The sequence below is a fragment of the Panthera tigris genome, chromosome C1, assembly GCF_018350195.1.
Source record: "Panthera tigris isolate Pti1 chromosome C1, P.tigris_Pti1_mat1.1, whole genome shotgun sequence".
NCBI lineage: Eukaryota > Metazoa > Chordata > Mammalia > Carnivora > Felidae > Panthera > Panthera tigris.
The window spans coordinates 13773768-13795351 of record NC_056667.1 but is presented as its reverse complement, the minus strand read 5'-3'; the positions used below and the strand labels follow the sequence as shown (position 1 = coordinate 13795351).

The window sequence follows — 21584 nt, the reverse complement described above, 5'->3', positions numbered from 1 at the left end:
CAAGACTGTTAAGCCCCTCTCAGTGATCCCTGCCACAGGCAGCAGAAGGAAGCACACTTATCCGTTTTGAGGAAGAAAAGCCCCGTCTTTCAGTTCCGGATTATGAACATGGCCTCAGGTTGATCTCCAAGCAGGAGCCAGGTTTCTTCTGGCCTGTAACACAAGGAAACGATATGCATGGTGCCTGTGGCAGGTCTTATTGTGCTTTGATTTTGTATTTGGCATTCATTAGCTGTCCCCAAGGTCCCTCCGTCTATAGTTTGCACAGGCTAAAGCACAACTGGAGAGAAGGGTTGTTGTTGTACTCAAGCCAGCTTTTCTGTCTCCCTAGGCTGGTTGTGAGTTCTTTAGAAGCCCTGGAAAGCTGCTTTGCTGTTGGCCCAATCATCGAGAAGGCAAGTGACTTTTTCAAAGTATATGGGAGCTTTCTGAAGAGGCAGGAAGTCAGTGGAGTTGTCAGAGGCCCGAGGCCTTGCAGCTAAAGAATATTTATAGCATAATCTTGATTTGCAGAGAAGCTCCAGAGAAGTCTTTGGCTTAAGGCCTTCTGTCCTACTTTTGGGGGGATCCATAGCAAGGGCATTTCATAGAGTAGGATGAGTGCTGGTAGAAAGAACGCGGTTCCAGGAGTCATAGGCTTGGACTCGATTCCTGCTCCCGTGTTGTGGGAGGATTGTCATTTCTGAAAATCTTCATCTTGCTCTCAGCAGTCCGTAGAGCATAACCTAGCACCGGTGGCCTTGGAAAGAGGAAGGGGGAGGGCAGAGCGTAGACCGTCCATTCCGCATGGGCTTGGTGGGGTTAGTGAGAACTCTGCTGTCTTCTGCACCAGGAGAGAAACAAGAATGCAGCCCAGGAGCTGGCCACTTTGCTGCTGTCCCTGCCGGCACCTGCCAGTGTTCAGCAGCAGTCCAAGAGCCTCCTGGCCAGCTTGCACACCAGCCGCTCGGCCTATCACAGCCATAAGGTACTCATTCCCTCCCAGGAAGCCTTCTGCAGAAGTGGAGGTTGTGGTACTGATGGGGAATCGAGTGAGCTGACTTTTCACGTGGAAAATGAGGAGGGGAGGGTGAAGTCTGGTGGGGAAACGACCCCATTGAGATGAGACCCACGTCGTCTAAAGTCTCTCCTGGGAAATTAATGACTACCCCTCAAAACTGATGACAAGCTGTCGGATGGGCCCCTGGTTTGCACTGAGTTTTTGGCCACTAATAGCATCAGCAAGATCTAAGAAAGACTGGGGGTGCTTTCCCTGGAAAAAGTGTGAGGACTTGGGAATCGCGGAGATCCTCCTCCAGCTGTGGCACAACCCTGGATTAGGTGTACTTGCTTATGGGGAGATTGCCAAACGGTTGTTGGAGAGACTCTGAGGGGGAATCTGGGGGCAGGGGTGGGTGTGCAGGGGGAAGAGAGGGGGGAGTCTCACCTATAAATGTAAGTGGTGGTGGAAGGCAGTAAGTGAGAGCAGTTGCCATAGACGGAAAAGGTGACAGATCAAGGAGGAAGAAGCCAACAGGCCAGATGCCATGGTTAGCATTGGTGCCTCTAACCCAGAACACCGAGAAATGCAGGTTTCACCTGCTGAACCTCTTGAGGAAAGGCAGTTCAGAAACAGACTCTTTGTGATAGGAACTCGCAGAGAAACGGTTCTTCCACTGTAGCAAAGTGATTGGGGATGTTGCAGGTCTGGAGAATCGGGTGGGTCCACATTTTCCTGTCACACTTTGATACTTATTTCATGACTTCTGAATTTTGTGCCTTTAATGTTTTCTGTGTGAAGAAGTTTACCTGTACTGGGCTGCTTTGAAAACTTGTTCCAGGTAGTTGGCGGTAATTAACCTGCTTTCCCGAGAGGAGGTAGCCATCCTGATGATCTGCCAGCTGTTCTGTCCTCTTTGCTGGAGTATCCTACCCAGCCCTTAGTTTTGGTTCATCCTCTGTGATACTTTTGTTATAGGATCAGGCCTTGCTGAGCAAAGCTGTGCAGTGTCTCAACACATCCAGCAAAGAAGGCAAGGATTTGGACCCCGAGGTCTTCCAGAGGCTGGTGATCACAGCTCGCTCCATTGCCATCATGCGTCCTAACAACCTTGTCCACTTTACGGAGTCAAAGCTGCCCCCGATGGAAACAGGTGAACTTGGCCTACCTGGTCGTGATCCTGAAATCTGCTTAATAACACTTTCTATAGCCTTTCACTCTCTTCTTCGTATCTCTGGCCTCTGCCTGACTGCATGCTTTGAGACAGGGATTTTACCCTTGTCTTCGTATCTTGTAGGGCTTTTGACGTTCAGATTATACCATTTAAGCGAACATTCTTTCTATTGCTTGCCCCTTCAATCATCCTTGAGTTTATTTAGTGCTCTGGATGTCAGGTATAACCTCTGTCTGAAGTAACTACCTCTTAGGATTTTAGGGCAAAGCTAAGCTTGGGCCCTGGTTGCTTTAAAGTAATAGGGTCAAATCTTGCTCTCCTGCTATTCTTTTTGCCAGTGTTTTATTAACAACATGTGCAGTGGTCTTTCTCCATGCTTGATTCTGTTTTCCTCCCTTCGCTTCACGTTGGCTGGGTACCTAACTTGTTTTGCTTTGTCAAATACAGTTTATTGATGTTTTTGCAATTCTGTGTTATTTACATGCTCCCATCTGCTGTCATCATCCGGTTCCTCTTCCTAATACTCTCATCCAGGAGTCATTCCAGAAAATCTCACGTGTTCCCCTAGTTTTTAGAAGTTGAGCAGTTGGACCTGAGATCTCTGAGTCTGCTATAAAGATCCTGAATGCTCCCCTTTCTACTTAATTCTAACATACAATGTTTTCTGTGATATTCCTTTCCCAGACTGTTTTTTTCCTAGATGTGCCTGCTGGAGTCTAGGGATAGTTGGCATATTGCTTGGGGCCCCACTTGAAACTCCCTCCCCAGGCAAGCTTCCTTGACCTGAGTTAACCTTAAAACAAATTAACTTCCATGTCAGATTTACCGTTGTTAATCATTTTCTGTCTCCTGCTTAGAAGGAGCGGATGAGGGGAGAGATCCTCAGAAGCAGTTGGAAGGAGACTGCTGCAGTTTCATCACCCAGCTGGTGAACCACTTCTGGAAACTCCACGCGTCCAAGCCCAAGAATGCCTTCTTGGCTCCTGCCTGCCTGCCAGGTATCGTGTTAAAAGGGATACTTGAGGCCTGATCGAAGTTCTGTCTTCGAACAGATCGAGCCCTCAGTCTTTAGCCTTCACCAGCCATTTCTTCCAGAATTAATAGTCAGGAAACAGAAGGCTTTGAGATGAGTGCGTTCTTTCTGATTCAGGAATTCAGCAGTGTGGCAGGGAAGCGGGATTTTCTCGTACCGTATCTCCTCCCCTGGGGTTGAATATTTCTCAGAGAGGGGCACTTTTGTGTATCTCTGTATCCTTACTGGCAGTTATAATTGTTCTAAAAATTTTTTGAGAGCTTGATCAAAGCCACTTCAGAAGGGAGAAGTGAAGCATCAGCTTGAGAATGTTTTATTCCCGAGTTGCTGCTGTGTTTGGTATCTAACTTCTCACTCTCCAAAGTGTACGTGGAAAAGGAAAGATCCGAGTAGCAATCTTGGAAAGTAGAGTGAGCCCTGGTGCTCATTTGTGTTTGCAGGCTGCATGGGCAGTAAACCTAAAAGGCGGGTCAGAGTCAAGTTTATCATCACGTAAGACCTGAGGATTATGGGGAACACGTACAATCTGCTCATCTCGTCATACTTTTCTACCCTCTCTTTTGGTTTCTAAGAGTAGACGCCTACTTACTTCAGTGATGCAGGATATCTGGAAAGGCTTCCGAGGACAGTTTGAGAGATTAGGAGACTGTTAATAAAGTAAATCACAAATGATGTTGATAACCCACCTTTTGTATGTGTGTTTTGTTTGTTCTGCCGAGTGCGTGAGCCCTTGCCGGTTTTTGTTAGCTTGACCTTTATGTGGGGATGAGACTTTGTACTTCCGTGTTAGATTTTCAAGGAGCTAGAAGTTTTTCTACTGTATTTTCCTCCCCTTTAGGCCTAACTCACATTGAAGCTACCGTCAACGCCCTGGTGGACATTATCCATGGTTACTGCACGTGTGAGCTGGACTGTATTAATACAGCATCCAAGATCTACATGCAGATGCTACTGTGTCCCGTACGTATCGGGCCAGCCCCAGATATCTTGTATTGGCCTGGGAATGTTGGGAAACGTTTTTTTTTTTGTAAGTTTGTTAGGAAATACAGTAGACTTAAAGGAAGGTAATGGGAAGTAAGGGTTTTGAATATCAATGAAATCTTTATAATCTCACTCATTTCATGGAATAGAAAGGTTTGAAACAGGGATGGATTTTGTTTTTCTTGTTCAGTGCTAAGTCCCCAGGGAATATACCTGCGGTTGCTACATAGTTTGTGCTAAGTTACTGTTAAATGAGTGTGTGAATGAACATCAAGATCCAGTTCCAGTGATTGTGTCATAGAAGCTCAATGTTCGAAGTACTGATTTTAGCACAGAGCGAGGATGAGCCTGCGATCTGATGAAAAGCCAGATCCGTTTGTAGAGAGCCACTGTGACCAGCCAGTCTGTTACCAGGAACTGAGATTCAGGCAGGTAGGAAGTGCGTCTTAACATATACCAGGTCTGGAGATGGGATTAACTACTGAATTTGGTCAGCAGGGTTGCAGGTGAGAGTAGATAGATAGGTCTTTCACACGTATGTAAGTGACCGACCAAGAAAGGAAAGTTTTTTTATAGACAATTTCGTGAATAATATAAAACCTAATAAGCATGCTAATTTTTTGGTTTTTTGGTTTTTGTTTTTTGTTTTTTTTTTAATCTCAGGATCCTGCTGTGAGCTTCTCTTGTAAACAAGCTCTAATTCGAGTCCTAAGGCCCAGGAACAAGCGGAGACATGTGACATTGCCATCCTCCCCTCGAAGCAACACTCCAATGGGTAATGTGAAGTCTGGGTTTAGGCTTGTGTGTGCACGTGGTGGGGCCAGGGAGAGGGAGGTGTACAGCCTTAGGAGGTATTGCTCATGTTGACCAAGGTCCTGGAAGCTTTGTTTGTCTATCCTGTGTCTTACCCTGCTTTGTTCCATAAAGATTTTAAGGTGGCACCTAAAGATGCATATAGTAAATAGAATAAAAATAAAATTGAAGCCATAAGAAAACAAAGAAAGGTTAATGGTAAAAGTGAGCCAAGGATATAGAAAATTTCTGTCCTGAGATTGTTATGTGTCTTACATTATTAACAAATGAAGATTTTATATTCGGCTGAAAGCTTCCCGAGAGCTATAGCAAAAATAAGAACAGTTAACAAAAGTCACAGTGAGTAAAGACAAAAAACAGTCATTTTTCAGGAAACCTATATTTTCCTAGCATAAGAACTCTTCGTTAAGGGCCCATTCTATTGCCTAAGGGGTAGTATCCCCAGTGGTCTTGACCTACAGTAAGTTTGTTAGCAAATATCACAAGAGATACCCCTCCTGATGCACTTGGACACAAGTCAAGGGCATGACATTTAACATTTTAGTAAAAGCAGTTCTACAAAATGTCTAAATATTAGCACGATTATGTAACTCTCTGGTTATTTCCTTTGGCTCACAAGTAAATTTCCAATGAAAGTCCCATATGTAACTTTAAATTTTCCACTAGTTACATTATAAAGAGCAAAAAGAAGTAAGTCCAGTATGTAAAGAATACCATTTCAACATGCACTCAGTATAAAAATTTGCTAATGAAATACTTCCCATTTAAAAATTTTTTTTGTACCGTTTTCAGAATGTAGTGCGTTCACACTAATCCCACATGTCTCTTTGGACTAGCTGCGTTTTCATTGCTCTGCAGCTACACGTGGCTGGTGGCCACCTTTTGGTACAATTGCAGGTTTATTGGAATGTGTGCAACTTGACGATCTTCGGATAACCTTCTTTGGATATTATTTATTAATGTAAACTTGAGTTAGGCAACAGTTTGCGCCTCTTTTCTTGGGTGAGAAACTACCATACAGGTAATTGACGTTTCCAGTTCAGGCCTTTGTCACGTGCTTTCACAACCCAGTAAGTGGAAGGCAAGGAAGGCCTCCACCCTCTTCTGACAATTAGGGGTTTAAACCGGACTCCTTTCTCCGTTATCAGAAGGGCTCCCCACTTGACACAGAAGCCAGCCTGGGCAGGACCTGTAGCGGTGGCCTCAGTTTCTATTCGATGGTTGTACATTTTAGTTCTGGTTCTTCTCGTAATGGTTATGTAGTATGAAAATCCCACAACACAGCTGTTTTGGACAGGAGTGAAATGATACTCCAGGCTGCCGTGATGTCACAGATAAACATCTCAATTGTACTATTTCCCCGGTCTTGCCCAAGGTCTCGTGGGAGTTGGTGGGAGCTCCTGGGGCCTACTGGTCTTAGATTTTTCTGCCCGTGGAATTCAGGTTGTTTTTTTTTTTTGTTTGTTTCGTTTTGTTTTCAGTTTTGGTTTTTTTTTTTTTTGTTTTGTCACTTCATCAGCTGGGAAAGTCTTCTCCTAAGGGGGCAAGATCCTGCTGGGCCCAGGGAGTGAGAGACAAGGCTGGGGTGTCCTTGTGGCTTACCTCTAAAGCATAGGGCTCTAGCTGGTAGCTCGTCTTGGGTTTACGCTGCTGCATGACTCTGCACACCACACGCCAAGGGAGGAAAGAACAGGCACTGTTGGGTGACTGGGGTTTCTTTGGCTCAGGAGATAAGGATGACGATGATGATGATGATGCAGATGAGAAAATGCAGTCATCAGGGATTCCGAATGCTGGTCACATCCGTCAGGAGAGCCAGGAACAGAGTGAGGTGGACCATGGAGATTTTGAGATGGTGGTGAGTCTCTGGCAGCAGGAGAGGGGAGGAAGAGTCTCTTAGCTCTCCTCTAGCTCTCATTCTGTGGACTTGCAAAAGCTGCCATTTACTGTGGGACACTGACAGAGCTTTCTCTCTGCAGTCTGAGTCGATGGTCCTGGAGACAGCTGAAAATGTCAACAATGGCAACCCCTCTCCCCTGGAGGCCCTGCTGGCAGGCGCAGAGGGCTTCCCCCCCATGCTGGACATCCCGCCCGATGCAGATGACGAGACCATGGTTGAACTAGCCATTGCCCTGAGCCTGCAGCAGGACCAACAAGGTAGAAGGCCGTGCCGGGAGCAGAGCCGCCCGGCGGCCTTGAGCAGCAGAGAGGGTCTGGCAGTTACTGATATCCGGCTGACTTAGCTTGTCCCCAGATTTGGGGAGAGGTGGATCTGGGTGAGAGCTGTTCAGAGACACAGGTGGAGAGTGACAGGGTCGTGGTGGGATTTGCAGTCTGGGAACCAATCTCCTCATTTCCGTTAGTTTGGTCTTTTGGATTATTTCCTCCCAAATCTGTTAGATTCCTCCGGCCTGTGTCCTGCCTGAGCTGAAGGAAGCCTTCCACCATGTCTGTAACCAAACTTGGTGGGTGGACAGCACCGGCTGTTGATTAACTTCCTCCAGGCCAGAGGGGGTCACACGCCGGTGAATTTAGACTCCCGAGGGCAGCAGGCAGCCAAAGCAGTGCTGTGGACGGGGTCTGGAAGGAATGCTGTGCTCACTCTCCACTTGTTTCCCAGGCAGCAGCAGCAGTGCCCTGGGCCTGCAGAGCCTGGGGCTGTCCGGCCAGGCACCCAGCTCTTCCTCTCTGGACGCAGGAACCCTCTCTGACACCACAGCATCAGGTAACTGTCCACAGCAAGGAGCGCGGCTTGGGGCCCCAGGACCCTCCGGCCTCGCTTCTGGTGCTGTGAGAGTGGAACGGGCAGCTGCTTTGACAGGCCATTCTGGACTTCCTGCTTCTGCCTTTGCTTTAGGAATGCGGGCGTGGAGGGCACGGTGATGCAGCTCGGCAAAGGCGCTCGTGGCTCTGCTTCCTGACACTTTGCATGCTGCCTGGCTCCCGCTGGTCTCCCGAGGAAAGGCCGAGAGAGCGGCTTGCAGGGTGGTCAGCTGTAGGGCTCCGGTGACAGCTTTCAGGGCTCTTCGCCAGAGTCCTGACGCTCTAGACAACATGGAAAGGGAGACGAGGAGTAGCTAGAGCTCATGCCATTAACTGTTTTCTCTTCATTTACAAATAAAAGCGAAGCGGCAAGAAGCTGAGTTCTGCCTCAGGTCGGTGAGGCTCAGCGGCAGGGGCCTGTGAGCCCGGGAGGTGGGGGTGGAAGTGCAGAGGAACTCGTCAGACCCCGTTTTGTCTTTGCACTCCACCTCTTTGCTGATCTGATAAGAAAAAACCAAAATGTCCTGAGTAGAGAGTTGGACCAAATAGAGGAGGATGGGACCCTGGGCGATCCACTAGAAAATCAACCCCTGAGTGACGTAAGGGTTGATCTAGAGTTTTCCAGAGTGCTGCTTCCCTGTATTTCTTTTTTCCTTCTTTTCTTTCTCTCTCTTCTCTTGGGAGTTTAACTCTGGATAGAAGAGAGGGGGAGAAACTGGCTGTCCCTGTCACCTTGCTGCCGTGGTGTGTGTCGCTTTTCTCCAGTTTCATTCGTTGCCGTCCTCTCAGGCTCGGAGGTGGCCGTCGTGCTGTGCCGATTGTGTTTCTGCCGTGCTCTGTGGCTGTCTTGGCTTTCTTCCCCCCTGTATCTCATCCAGCGTTTTCCTCCTGTCTCAGCTCAGCCCTGATCCTGGATGCTGTGGCTGTCTCTGGGGAATTTCCTTGCTTCATTCTTAGCGTCTGATGAGGATGATTAGGAGGGGGGAAATTTCCCAACGAACTCCCCTCTGGACCACCTGATCAAAAACCAAACCAAACAAACAAACAAGGTTGATTCAAGAGCTCACGACAAGTGATTTCCTCACATAAGCACAAATGAACTGATTGCAAAACAAATCTCCTTAAGATTCAGAGTTCTGTGCTTTGAACGGTAATGGGTAGTCTCTGATCTCAGCAGGTGTCAGTAACACCTAGACAGTGGTGACTGTGAAGCATTCTAACTAGAAAACTGAGTGTCCACATCACAGATTCTCGTTGGATCTCTGCACTGTCTACTCGCTGTAGTATAGCAGCGAAGGAAATGCCCAGCGAACTGGGGTTTCACTTCTGTCTAAGTACTGTTTGCAATGCACCGTGTACAGTGTTTGTTCCTGTTGGTGATTAACCAGCAAAGCAAATCTCTCCCTTTTTCCTTTGATGACAGGATGTATCAACCGCATTGTGTCCCCTCTGCACTATGTGGTTTGATGCTGTCGCCCCAGGAGGGGTTTTTACCTGTAACAGCTCTCGTTATTCTCTTAGCTCCAGCCTCGGACGATGAGGGCAGCACGGCGGCGACTGACGGCTCCACCCTTCGGACCTCCCCTGCTGAGCATGGTGGTAGCGTGGGCTCGGAGAGCGGGGGGAGCGCCGTGGACTCGGTGGCCGGCGAGCACAGTGGTAATGTGGCTGGGGGGCCCGATCTCCCTGGGCAGGGGCGGGAACACACTAGGAGTCTCTGCCCGGGTTCTGGGGGTTGGTGTCAGGCAAGGGAAGTTTTGAGGGCTCGCTGAAAGCCTTGAGAAATTCATTTGACCTCAACTTTGGAGTTTCAAACGTTCAGGGATAATAGCTTAAGCACCAGATGGTTAATATTGGGATATTTTACAGGCCACTTTTAATTGTCTCTTTTTGGGAGAAAGCAGTGACGTGCATAATCCCAAATCATGATTGATCTAAAACAGTTAACGGTACGACCTTAAAGTCCTTCGTACTGTGGCTCTTGTCCCCCTCTATTGGGGGAAGCTGTTCTGGACAGTCCTCCTGTTGATGATCTGATGTGTTAACATGGCAGGCCATAGTCTACTGGCTGAAAGGGCAGGGCTCTAGAATGAGAAAGCATGCCATTTGGGTTTGACCTTGTAAACCAGTCTGTGGTTAAAAATTTGATAGGAAAATATTTTGTAGAAGAGATTAAGAGTAGCTGGTAATTTCTAGATTCCCAAGTCAATGTGAGTGTCCTTTGGGTTACGAGATGGAAATTTATCAGCAACAGAGATTAAGATTGTTTTTGTAGGTGGATCTCCTGTACCATAGAAGGTTGAGTGACTGGTGCCCTGGGAGTCTTTCAGCATAGTGCTATGGGGCCAGAATCTTGCATTCACTCCGTATTTCTTTTCTTCTTCACGCAGAAGAAAAAATGTTCTAAAGCTACTGGTCGTCTCCTAACTATTGCGGACTTCAGAATGCATTGGGTTCCACCACGCTTGGGCGACGATATACACTTTTGTAACCTTTTCCCTCTAGTATCTGGTCGGAGCAGTGCTTATGGTGATGCCACGGTGGAGGGGCACCCAGCTGGACCAGGAAGTGTCAGCTCAAGCACTGGAGCCATCAGCACCACCACCGGACACCAGGAAGGAGACGGCTCTGAGGGCGAAGGAGAAGGGGAAGGAGAAGGAGATGTCCATACTAGCAACAGGTTAGGACTTGGTCATTTGCAGTCAAGAGACTGTGGGAGAAGATTCCAGGAACAGGATGATGGACCAGTTGCAGGAGGTGGAGTCACGATACCAGTATATTTCTTTTGAAATACCGAAGGCAATAAATTCAGGAAACAGTTTAAGGTCTTAGGAAGCCTTCTAGGTTTGTCTTCTTTACCCTAATTAGGATTACATCAGTGTAGGTTAATGGCAGAGAGAATAGGAAGTAGTTTTTCTCTTAAGGCCCCGGATTTCATATCCTCAGTCACTCTAAAGTGATTTTCGGAAAACCGTGTATCTTCCCGCTCAAATCTTTCTTGTTTCCTCATCACCCATGAGCCCATGTTGTAGCATTCTCTTTACAAGCAGCACTGTTCTGGGCTCAACAGTTGTAGCTGCTAGGTGTGTGCCAGAAGTAGTAGCTCCCCGTGTTCAGCGTGTTTATAAGGTGACAGCAGATACGTGTTTATAGCTGGAGATACCAGTGATAGGGCATTTGGCAAATTGAAAGCGATCTGTAAAATCCTAATCCGTCTCCCTCAAGAAGTTGTGGTGGTGTTTGGTGCTGGATTGTTGGAGTGAAGGTAGTCTGAACTGAGAGGTGACTAGAGAGATACATTTGTGTTCTAATGTTTGTTAGATTTGTTGATAGATAACTGCCCACAGGTATCACATTAGTGCAGAAATAATAACTGGCACTTTGAACTCCACGATTTCTACAAAAGGTCACTGGAGCCGATAGGCATCAGAGACATTTTCAGAGGGCGTCAGCGAGTGTCTCCCGTACTCCCCGTTTCCTACCACTTGAACCTCAGTTCTTGGAACATCTCTGATGAAGGTGACCTCTGGCCCAGCTGATGATAGTTTGATGGGGTTTGTTTTTTAACTTAACACGAAGGGGTTTTTTACTTAATCTTTTTTTTCTCACTTAACGTGCTCTCTGGGTTAATTCTGTGTGTCCAGAGAATGTGGTCTTTGTGATTTCTTGTTTTTTGAAATTTATTTAAAGCCTTTTTAATCCAGTCTTCCTTTGCTTGTTAATCAAAATGGTTAAGTTTATTTGTGATTAGTGTTGATTACTGATGTATTTGAATTTATGCCTACCGTTCACCTCCTGCTGTTTCTTTGTTTTGCCTGTTTCGGTGCCTCTTTTTGTCTTTGCAGTCCTCTTTTGGGTTGATTTCCTATGTTTTCATTCCTTTTTCTTTCCTTTTACCTGCCCCCCCTCCATGTTTGGTACTGCAGTGTCTTGGTGGTTACCGTCCTCATTTCAGTGTGTACGTTTAACTTCTCCAAAACCAGAGTTAACTAAGAGCTGTATCTTCTACCTGAATACTAGAGAGGACCTTAGAAGGCTTGGCCCCTTCTTATCAACTTAAGCGGTGACTTTCCTGTGCTTTAATTTCTTTTTAAAAAAGGCTTTTGAAGCTTTCAAGGTATTGTTACTGTTTTATATAGTTTATGGGGTCGGTGTTTATTCAGATTTACTTATATGTTTACCTCTTCCTGTGCTCGGCATTTTCTTGTGCATGTCAGACCTTCTGTCTGGGATCATTTTCTTTTCTTTTTTTTTTTAAACGTTTATTTATTTTTGAGACAGAGAGAGACAGAGCATGAACGGGGGAGGGTCAGAGAGAGGGAGACACAGAATCTGAAACAGGCTCCAGGCTCTGAGCTGTCAGCACAGAGCCCGACGCGGGGCTCGAACTCACGGACCGCGAGATCGTGACCTGAGCCGAAGTCGGATGCTTAACCGACTGAGCCACCCAGGCGCCCCTGTCTGGGATCATTTTCTGTTGAAGTATGTCATTTAGATTTTCCTTTAGGGGAGGGCGGCTGGTTACAAAATCTCAGATTTTCTCAGTCTGAAAATGTCTTTATTCAGCTCACATTTTGTAGACATGTTTTTGATGGGTATACAGTTTTCTTTGAGAGTTTTCTCCCCCCAAATTGAAAACGATACCTACCGTGAGAAGTCACCTGCTGTCATAATTACTGCTTCTTCGAAAATAGTGTTCTTACTGCTGCTTATAAAATATTTATTTTATCATCGTTTTTAGGATATGGTTAGGATGGATTTCTTTGCATATCTTCTACTTAGTGGTCTTTGGAAATGTTGAATGTTTGAGTTAGTGTCTTTTTATTCTAGACAATTCTCACCTATTATGCTCAACAGATACTGCTTCTGTCTCGTTTTCTGTCATTTTTTTCTTTCTGGGAGCCTACTTAAAATAGATGTTTTACTATCATATTCTCTTTTCCATCTCTCGTGATAGCTTTTTTTTTCTTTGAAAAAAATCACCCGTGCTTAATTTATAGTTTCTTACAATCTGTTTGAAGCTTTCCAGTTGTTTTTGTTACATCTGTTTGTAGTTGTAAACCACATTAATTGATTTTTCTGTTATTAAACCAACCTTGTGAGGACACTTGCTTGTGATATCCGGTCCTTTGCATCACTGGATTTGAATTGCTAATACTTTATCTAGACCTGTAATTTTTGTTTGAAACGTTTTTGTCAGGTATTGGTATTTATATTATTCTGGCCTCCTAAAGTGAGGACATGTTTCCCCTTTTGCTGTCATTTAGAAGAGCTTATGTGAGAACGGCATTATATAATGTATAAATTCTCTTCTAAAAATTTAGCAGTGAACTCATCTGGTCTGGACTTTCTTTAAGGGAAGATTTAAAATCACAGATTCAGGGGCATCTAGGTGGTTCAGTTGGTTAAGTGTCTTAATTTCAGCTCAGGTCATGATTTCACACTTCATGGGATCAAGCTCCCTGTTGGTCTCTGTGTTGACAGTGTGGAGCCCGCTTGGGATTCTCTCTCTCTCTGTCTCTGTCTCTCTCTCTCTCCCTCCCCCTCCCCCTCTCTCCCCCTCCCTCTCCCTCTTCCTCTGCCTCTCCCCCGCTCATGCTCTTTCTGTCCCTTAAATAAAAAAGTTTACAGATTCATTTTTTAAATGATACAGAATTTTTTATGTTTCCTCATGTGTCAGTTTTGGTATGTTGTCCTTTTCAAATAATTTGTTAATTTTTTAAAGATGTCTGTTGGCATAAAGCTGTTCGTAAACTTTTTTTATCATCCTTTTAATGTCTTTAGGATCTGTAGTGATTACCTTTTTTCATTTCTAATATTGGTAACTTAACATTTTTATTTTTTATAAATTTACAAATGTTTATGAGAGGGAGCGTGCGCAAATGGGGGAGGGACAGAGAGAGAGGGTGACACAGAATCTGAAGCAGGCTCCAGGCCCTGAGCTATCAGCATAGAACCCGACACAGGCCTCGAACTCCCAAACTGTGAGATCATGACCTGAGCTGAAGTCGGAAGCCTAATCAACTGAGCCAGCCACCCAGGTGCCCGTGTTCTTTTTTTAAAAGTCAGTTTTGGGGCGCCTGGGTGGCGCAGTCGGTTAAGCGTCCGACTTCAGCCAGGTCACGATCTCGCGCTCCGTGAGTTCGAGCCCCGCGTCGGGCTCTGGGCTGATGGCTCGGAGCCTGGAGCCTGTTTCCGATTCTGTGTCTCCCTCTCTCTCTGCCCCTCCCCCGTTCATGCTCTGTCTCTCTCTGTCCCAAAAATAAATAAAAAACGTTGAAAAAAAAAAAAAATTAAAAAAAAAAAGTCAGTTTTGCTTGGAGTTACCAACTTTATTTATAAGGAACTGAATTCTGCCTTTGATTTTCCTGTTTTATGTCTGTTTTCTATTTTATTTCCACTCTTTTTAAAAAAAAATTTTTTTTAAGTTATTTATTTTGAGAGAGAGAAAGAGTATGCCAAGCGGGGTAGGGGCAGAGAGAGAGAGAGAGAGAGAGAGAGAATATCTCAGGCAAGCTCTGCACTGTCTGCATGGAGCCCGATCTGGGGCTCGAACCCATGAACTGTGAGATCATGACATGAGCCGAAATCAAGAGTTGGACGCTGAAGCGACTGAGCCACTCAGGTGCTCATTACCACTCTTACTGTTTCTTTTTTCTGCTTACTAAAGTTGGTGTAGTACCTTATTTTTTGGGGGGGGTGGTTAATTTTTTGTTCTTTTTCTAGCTTAAGATGGAAGCTGGGGGCTCAGTTGAACGTCCAACTCTTGATTTCAGCTCAGGTCATGATCCTAGGGTTGGACCAAGCACTAAGATTCTCTCCCTCCCTCCCTCTTCCCTCTCCCCTGCTCATGCTCTCTCTCTAAAATACAGAGGGAAAAAAAAAAAAAAAGATGGGAAGCTTAAATAATTGGTGTTCCACCTTTCATTTTAAGTACATATTTGAAGCTATATATTTCTCTCTAAACTTCCCTTTAAATTCTGCTTTAGCTAGATCCCATGTATTTGGATGCATTGTATTTCATTGCTCTTCAGTTCAGAATGTTTTTTAAGTTCTATTGTAATTGGATCTTTGTTTCATAGGATATTTAGAAGTATGTTGCTCGTTATTTTTCTGTTACTAATTTACGATTTAACTTACCATGGTTGGGAACATACTGTGTAATTTCAATCCTTTCAGATTTCTTGAGACTCCACGTTGCTTTTTTCTTTTTAATGTTTATTTATCCTGAGAAAGAGCCAAGTGAGCGGGAACAGGGGAGAAGGGCAGAGGGAAAGAGAGAATCCTGAGGTGAGGCTCGATCTCACAACTGTGAGGTCATGACGTGAGCCAAAATCGAGTCGGACGCTCAACCGACTGAGCCACCCAGGTGCCCCTCAGCATTGCTTCTAAAATGATGTTTTATCTTTTTATATCTTTAGCGTCTTTAGGAAGGCCATTTTAGGTAATCTAGCCATGTTAGTAATAGAAATATCTAAAGTGGTTTTAAGTTAACTTTTGTTTTTTTCAGGGATAATTTTTTTTTCTTCATTTTTTTCAAAAAATTTTTTTTAACGTTTATTTATTTTTGAGACAGAGAGAGACAGAGCATGAACAGGGGAGGGTCAGAGAGAGAGGGAGACACAGAATCTGAAACGGGCTCCGGGCTCTGAGCTGTCAGCACAGAGCCCGATGCGGGGCTCGAACTCACGGACCGCGAGATCATGACCTGAGCCGAAGTCGGACGCTTAACCGACTGAGCCACCCAGGCGCCCCTTTTTCAGGGATAATTTAATCGAGCAATTGTTAAAGGCTTTTCTTTTAAAGACTTTTTAGTTTTAAGTAATCTTTACACCCAGTGTGGGGCTTGAACCTACAATCTCGAGATCAAAAGTTGCATGCTCCACCAACTGAGCCAGCCAGGCACCCATGACCCGTTTTAAATAATGTTAATAACTGGTTTTTTTTTTTAGTTTTTTTTTTTTTTTTTTAATGTTTACCTTTGAAAGAGAGAGAGAGCACGTGCGTGAGCAGGGAAGGGGTGGAGAGAGAGGGAGATACAGAATCCGAAGCAGACTCCAGGCTCTGAGCTGTCAGCACAGAGCCCGACGCGGGGCTCGAACCCACGAATCACGAGATCATGACCTGAGCCGAAGTCAGACACTTAACCAACTGAGCTACCCAGGCGCCCCAGTAACTGAATTGTTGTTACTTTAAGCCACTAAAGAAAGAAAAGGAAGTTGCAATTTTTTGTGTAGAGTTTACTTTTTTTTGGTTAGATATTTTTTATTTGTTTTTTTTTTTTTAAAGTCAGCTCCATGCACAGCACAGATCCCAACATGGGGCCTTTGAACCCACGAACCTGGGATCAAGACCTGAGCTGAGATCAAGAGTCAGATGCTTAACTGACTGAGTCACCCAGGCACCCCCTTTGTTTGTTAGGCTTCCCATTTAAGAGTTTGAAAAGCCAGCAGTCTGACAGCATCTTGGTCCAGGTCCAGACTCTGCTCATTTTGTTGACTTTTCTTTCATACATGTGTATTCACAAGTATGTTCTGCGTATCTGAAGATTTTAATCCCATCGCAAAGCTTGCTGTGTTTTATCCTGCAAGTATTGAACTGCTACCATCATCTTACTTTCTTTGCTGTGTCTTGTACATTCCTGAGCAGTTCTTACTCATTTGTGCTCCCCACACAGCTTGCTTTGTTCTCGGATGCATAAGTGAGGTTTTAGGTGTAACTGTATTCTGAAGGACTGTTAGCTCATTCCTTTGAGTTATTTTTGGAATCATGGTCATTTATCATTCAAGTAAGACCCCATACTTAGGTTCAAACTTTTACTACTTTGAAAATATTCTGGATATCTCTTGGGGTATGTTAATACCTGAAAATCACTTTTTTATGTGTATGTAGGCATACGGCTTGTTATACACAGTCTGTAAAGTAAAATGAAGCAAGATCAGTTTACGTATTGTGAGAGCGAATCCATTAACTCAGCAGATGCACTCTTAATCGGTGTAAGATTGTGTGTTAGATGAGACTGCCGACCGGCCTGTCTAATAAGATGCTAATAAATTAATTTTCATTTTGGTCGTGTCTTGAAATAGCATATTCACAAGAGACCCAGAGGTACGCATATGATAGGGAAGCCCAGCCGTGTATGCAGATGAAGAAGGCTAGTTAGTGCCTAACTGAATGTGTGGGAGAGCTCATGGGTCCAGTGGAAAGGGCGGTGTTGAAATTGGATTTTACGCTAGGAAAAATGATGGGGGAGTGGAGAAGGTAAAGCGGTGCTGGGCCTTCCTGAGGACTTGAGAAGCAAGGAAAAGAAAGGCCTGGATCACTGTGCAACTGGATGATGCAGACTTTGCAGGTGGAGGAATCCCAGAAGATAATGCCTGGAGGCAGAATGGGGCCATGTGTTGGAAAAAGCCATAGAGTGCACCATACTGAAGGTGTGATTTTGCTACTGAGAACAACTAGGGCCCGATTGCTTGAGACATATTTGCAACTTCTCCTGCAGCAGGTTTTCAGGGCCATCAGTTGTATTTTGGAATAGTTTGTTCCTTTTAACGGAGCGAGATTTCCCCTGTGTTGCTGGTGTACCAAACAGGCATCTCTGAACATTTTGCCGATGCTAGGATCATTCCGAAGCAGTAGGCTCCTTGTTTACCTTGGTGGCAGGAGGAAAGAACTATATTCGGCCGGTTAGTGGTTGTGAACTAGCTCACATTTCATGTATTTTCCTTGGCCTTTTAGGCTGCACATGGTCCGTCTGATGCTGTTGGAGAGACTACTGCAGACCTTGCCCCAGTTACGAAATGTTGGAGGCGTCCGGGCCATCCCGTACATGCAGGTATCCCTCAGTTCACCCGGGTCTGTCACGTTGTGGTCGGACCATCCTTCGGCGTGTTCACGTGTCTCTCCTAGAGGCTCTGTAAGGCCTTGTTTGGTGTTAGGTCATAGAATAATGGAATGCAGCTTTGAACTGCAAGTTTTAGCCCTAAATTCTATAGGTGAAAAGGCCAGGGGTCGGAGAATTTAAAAAGATGTCTGCAAGTCCTCCAGCTAGTTACCGACAGAGCTGGGAGCAGATGTCTGCTCCGCAGATGCTCGGTGTATGTGAGTCTGTATTAACACAGTGTTGGAATGTGGTCTGCTAGCTGTTCTCGCACTAACTGCCTTCGTCTTAGGCAGAGAGCTCTTTACTTTGGGCACGGCACACTGCCCCCTGTCAAGCCACTTTGGTTGATTATAACGTAGTTTAGTTGATTTGTTTTGCAGACTGTTTGCAAAACGCCTTCTGTGATGCCACGTGTGGCGTATACCAAAATTCGACTCTTCCAACTCTGGACACTTCACCTTCGGATACCTCGAGATTTAGGACCTTTTCGTGGATCATAGTTGTGACTGACAGGGGCGTCAGGAGGATCGGGGTTTCTTCCGAAACACCTTGTGTTAGAGTCGTCCTCCAGGGTACCGGTCCTCACGTTTTACCTCTCTGTTGACTTCCAGGTCATTCTGATGCTCACTACAGATCTGGATGGAGAAGACGAGAAAGACAAGGGAGCCCTGGACAACCTGCTCTCCCAGCTAATTGCTGAACTGGGCATGGACAAAAAGGTAAGATTGGAGAGTCCCACTGTGTCAGGAACAGGCACGGGCTGAGGTCCTTCCAGCCTGCCATCCTTCCCTTAGAGGAGCCTTCACTTCATTTCCGGGGGGGCACCACCTGAACAGGAGGGCTCCGGTTCCGGTCATTCAACAAAAGCAGTAGGCCTGCGTTGGCCCAGGCCTCCTGTTAGGTCCGGACGTAAATGAGGAACAGACCAAGTCTCTGCCCCCACAGACCTTTTGTAGTTCCCCAAGCTGAAAACAAGAAATTAGTTACTTGTATCTGAACGTGGGCTCTTAAGCGTAGCAGGCTCTAGCTGATCCAGGTGTGGTCCACCGATAATCGGAGCTTGTTTTGACTGTGACTCCATGTGAAGAACACGTAGGCTGGAAGGAGTCTTGTTGAGAGGAGGCTTCGGGCTTAAGGTAAACGGGGGCTTCTGGGCTCTGCTTCTGCCTGCAGGACGTGTCCAGGAAGAATGAGCGCAGCGCCCTGAATGAAGTCCATCTAGTGGTAATGAGACTCCTGAGCGTCTTCATGTCCCGGACCAAATCTGGATCCAAGTCTTCCATATGCGAGGTACTGTCGCTTTGAGCATATGGGTGTGTGGAAAGGAAAGAGGATTGTCGGGTTGATGCTGGGGCTGAGGGCACAGTTAGTTAGAATAAGGCCGTTGTCTGTTGTCATTCTAGAGGAGACAGATTCTAAGCTGTCACCTCTTCAAGAGCAGAGCTTCCACCTTGTTCAGAATACCTTCCAAGTCCTGATCTTTGCCAACAGTCCTTCCAAGTGGAGCGGTTACAGGGTTTGGAAGTTCCATTATTGAAAGGAGGGGGCTATTCTGCACGGCGCAGGGTGGCTAAGAGGATTCCCCTACTGTATGTTGCTATGAGGTATGGTAATAAAGCAGAGAGAAAGCAGCGTGTGCGTGGTGGAAAGGAGATTAACACAAAGCAGAGAAGGTGGAAATGGAGGCTGAACTGCATCCAGTCTTAATGAGCTTATGAGCTGTGGGGTTTGCTGGGATTTGCAAGGCTCTCCTAATGGTTTTATTTACAGTGGCTTTTCCCCTGCTTTTTTATTCATGTGATTACTTACCCCATCTCCTTTAGAAGCTGGTTCTGTAGAGAGAGCCCCTACTGGGAGGGTGGGGGTGCTATCCGGTGCTCACGGTGGAAAGTTTTCCCTCCCCTTGAAATGGGCCGCTTTTCTCGTTGCCCAGGGAAGAAGGAAACCCCCCCTTCCCGGTAGAGAGGTTACCTAGCCCGTGCCCCCTTGGCCTCTGGCAGGGGTGTGGGGGGAGTAGAGCTGGGAACCTGCTGTTGTTGGGAAGAGCTGGGGGGTGTTTGAGTTAGTCGGGGGACCTCTGGCCCGAGATGAGCTCAGTCCCTGGACTGCCGCTCTGAGAACGTCACCGTCGTTTCCTCCCCGCTGCCTCCAGCTGCTTCACGAGCCGCCCTGACCTCTTCTCTCTTTTCCCCAGTCCTCTTCCCTCATCTCCAGTGCCACGGCAGCGGCCCTGCTGAGCTCCGGTGCTGTGGACTACTGCCTACACGTGCTCAGATCCCTGCTGGACTATTGGAAGAGCCAGCAGAACGACGAGGAGCCCGTGGCTACCAGCCAGCTGCTGAAGCCACACACGACGTCATCCCCACCTGACATGAGCCCGTTCTTCCTCCGCCAGTACGTGAAGGTGAGGCCTCTCCCTGGATGTAGAGCGGCTCCTGCCCTCCTCCTCTCTGCTGTCTGTGAGTAGGGCCCAAGGAGCCAGGGCAGGGAGCCTGCTGGAGGCAGCCTGTGTTCCTCGGAGAGGGTGTGGGGCGGCGGGGGGGGGGGGGGGGGGTTACTCTCGGCATGATTTAGTGAACGACCACTCCTCCTCCTGATCTACTGGGGTGCAGACTCCTGCCCTTTGTAAAGCCGGGGAACTGAGTGAAATCAGACAGATGCGTCCTTGCACATGAAGCTCCTTAGAAAAAGGTGAGAAGGCACAGGGCAATGTTGGTAGTGACCGTGTCCTGCTGTGTATGTCAGACTCCCCCTGCGGTTGTCAGAGCCCCTTCAGCGGGCTTGTTTAGAAGATGGGCTTTCTGGTCAGGTGAGTTTGGGAACCAGCATTCCCACTTCCCAGCCCCGAAGGTCGGGCAGGTTCCGTCTGGCCTTAATGAGCCTCAGTTTGCACGCGGGGAAATGACACTCCGCGTAGGGTCAGCTGTGTGGGTTGTCGTGAGCGCTGAGTGGCGTGACACAGTAAAGCCCGGCGCCAAGTGCACACTGGTGCCCATTCTGTGTTCATCATCTTGACCACTGCTGTCCGTCTGCATCTGGGCAGTGGCCTTCTGCGGTCGGCACCCGCTGTGCTCCCTGCTGCACATGCCGAACTGCTTTGAATAGTTCAGGGATAGGATAGGCATAAAATGTGAACCTCATTGTGTCCTTCTCTTTAACCCTTTGCTGGTCTTCCATAACTTTTAGGCCAAAAAGTTCTCCGAGAACCCAACTATCTACCTAACTCTTCAGCTGCGTCACTATGCATCCTGGCACGTGGCCCCCCTGACCTGTGCCTTTCCCCAGATGTGGCACGCCACTTTCCTACCTGCTGTCTTTCTGAACTTCTTTCCCTTTGCGTCGCTTCCTTTCCCTCTAAGCTAATTCCTAGTCCTTATTCAAGACCTGGCTCTCACGCGCTGGATCCTGGGAACAACCTCCCCGACACACACTTCCCTGCTACCAGGTCGGATGGAGATGGCCTTTCCCCGGGTCCCCAGAGCACCCTGTACACACATGTGGAGTCTTCCCCTTATTTGCACCTCCTGTGCTTGGCAAAGGACCGATGAGTAACTGGCGATCGAATACACGAGACACGTTGGGCCCAGACTCCTGCAGGCTCTGCCCAGAGAAACACACAGCCCGCAGGGTATCTGCCGCTTCCGCCATCCCCACAGCCCTCAGTTGCCCTGCCTCCAGGGGATGTGTGTTTAGTGATCTGGCTGCCTTGCTTTACTGAAATGTCTTTTGTTATAGCAGAAGGTTATGGATCTAGGGAATGGAGTGCATCTCTCGTAGGAAGTCAGGAATCCTTCCTCACCACTGTTTTTTTCCATTTTTTCCCTTTAGAAGTTGAGTTTTTGTGTCAAGCAGAGCACAGCCAATCAGCATCAAAACCCACAGAGTGAAATGTTAGAACTTTCAAGACAAGCGAGATCTGTGTCCAGATGTACATGCAACCTTTGCATGTAACAAGGTT

General features: G+C 46.7%; 1 protein-coding gene across 4 annotated transcripts in view; it reads left to right on the top strand.

Annotated features, from left to right (window-relative positions):
* The window catches only part of UBR4 (ubiquitin protein ligase E3 component n-recognin 4), a 132128-nt gene that overhangs the window by 61448 nt on the left and 49096 nt on the right, over positions 1 to 21584 (top strand). For 2 of the 4 annotated variants that reach the window (XM_042997359.1, XM_042997355.1), the window contains exons 50-64: positions 332 to 395; positions 833 to 967; positions 1958 to 2132; positions 3011 to 3151; positions 4025 to 4146; positions 4831 to 4942; positions 6708 to 6838; positions 6960 to 7137; positions 7601 to 7705; positions 9265 to 9402; positions 10249 to 10423; positions 17482 to 17578; positions 18238 to 18345; positions 18800 to 18916; positions 19821 to 20030. In XM_042997359.1, the coding sequence (XP_042853293.1) occupies positions 332 to 395; positions 833 to 967; positions 1958 to 2132; positions 3011 to 3151; positions 4025 to 4146; positions 4831 to 4942; positions 6708 to 6838; positions 6960 to 7137; positions 7601 to 7705; positions 9265 to 9402; positions 10249 to 10423; positions 17482 to 17578; positions 18238 to 18345; positions 18800 to 18916; positions 19821 to 20030 (2008 nt within the window). The remainder of the gene's footprint in view (positions 1 to 331; positions 396 to 832; positions 968 to 1957; positions 2133 to 3010; positions 3152 to 4024; positions 4147 to 4830; positions 4943 to 6707; positions 6839 to 6959; positions 7138 to 7600; positions 7706 to 9264; positions 9403 to 10248; positions 10424 to 17481; positions 17579 to 18237; positions 18346 to 18799; positions 18917 to 19820; positions 20031 to 21584) is intronic. The other 2 variants (XM_042997357.1, XM_042997358.1) reach the window with 2 other exon arrangements.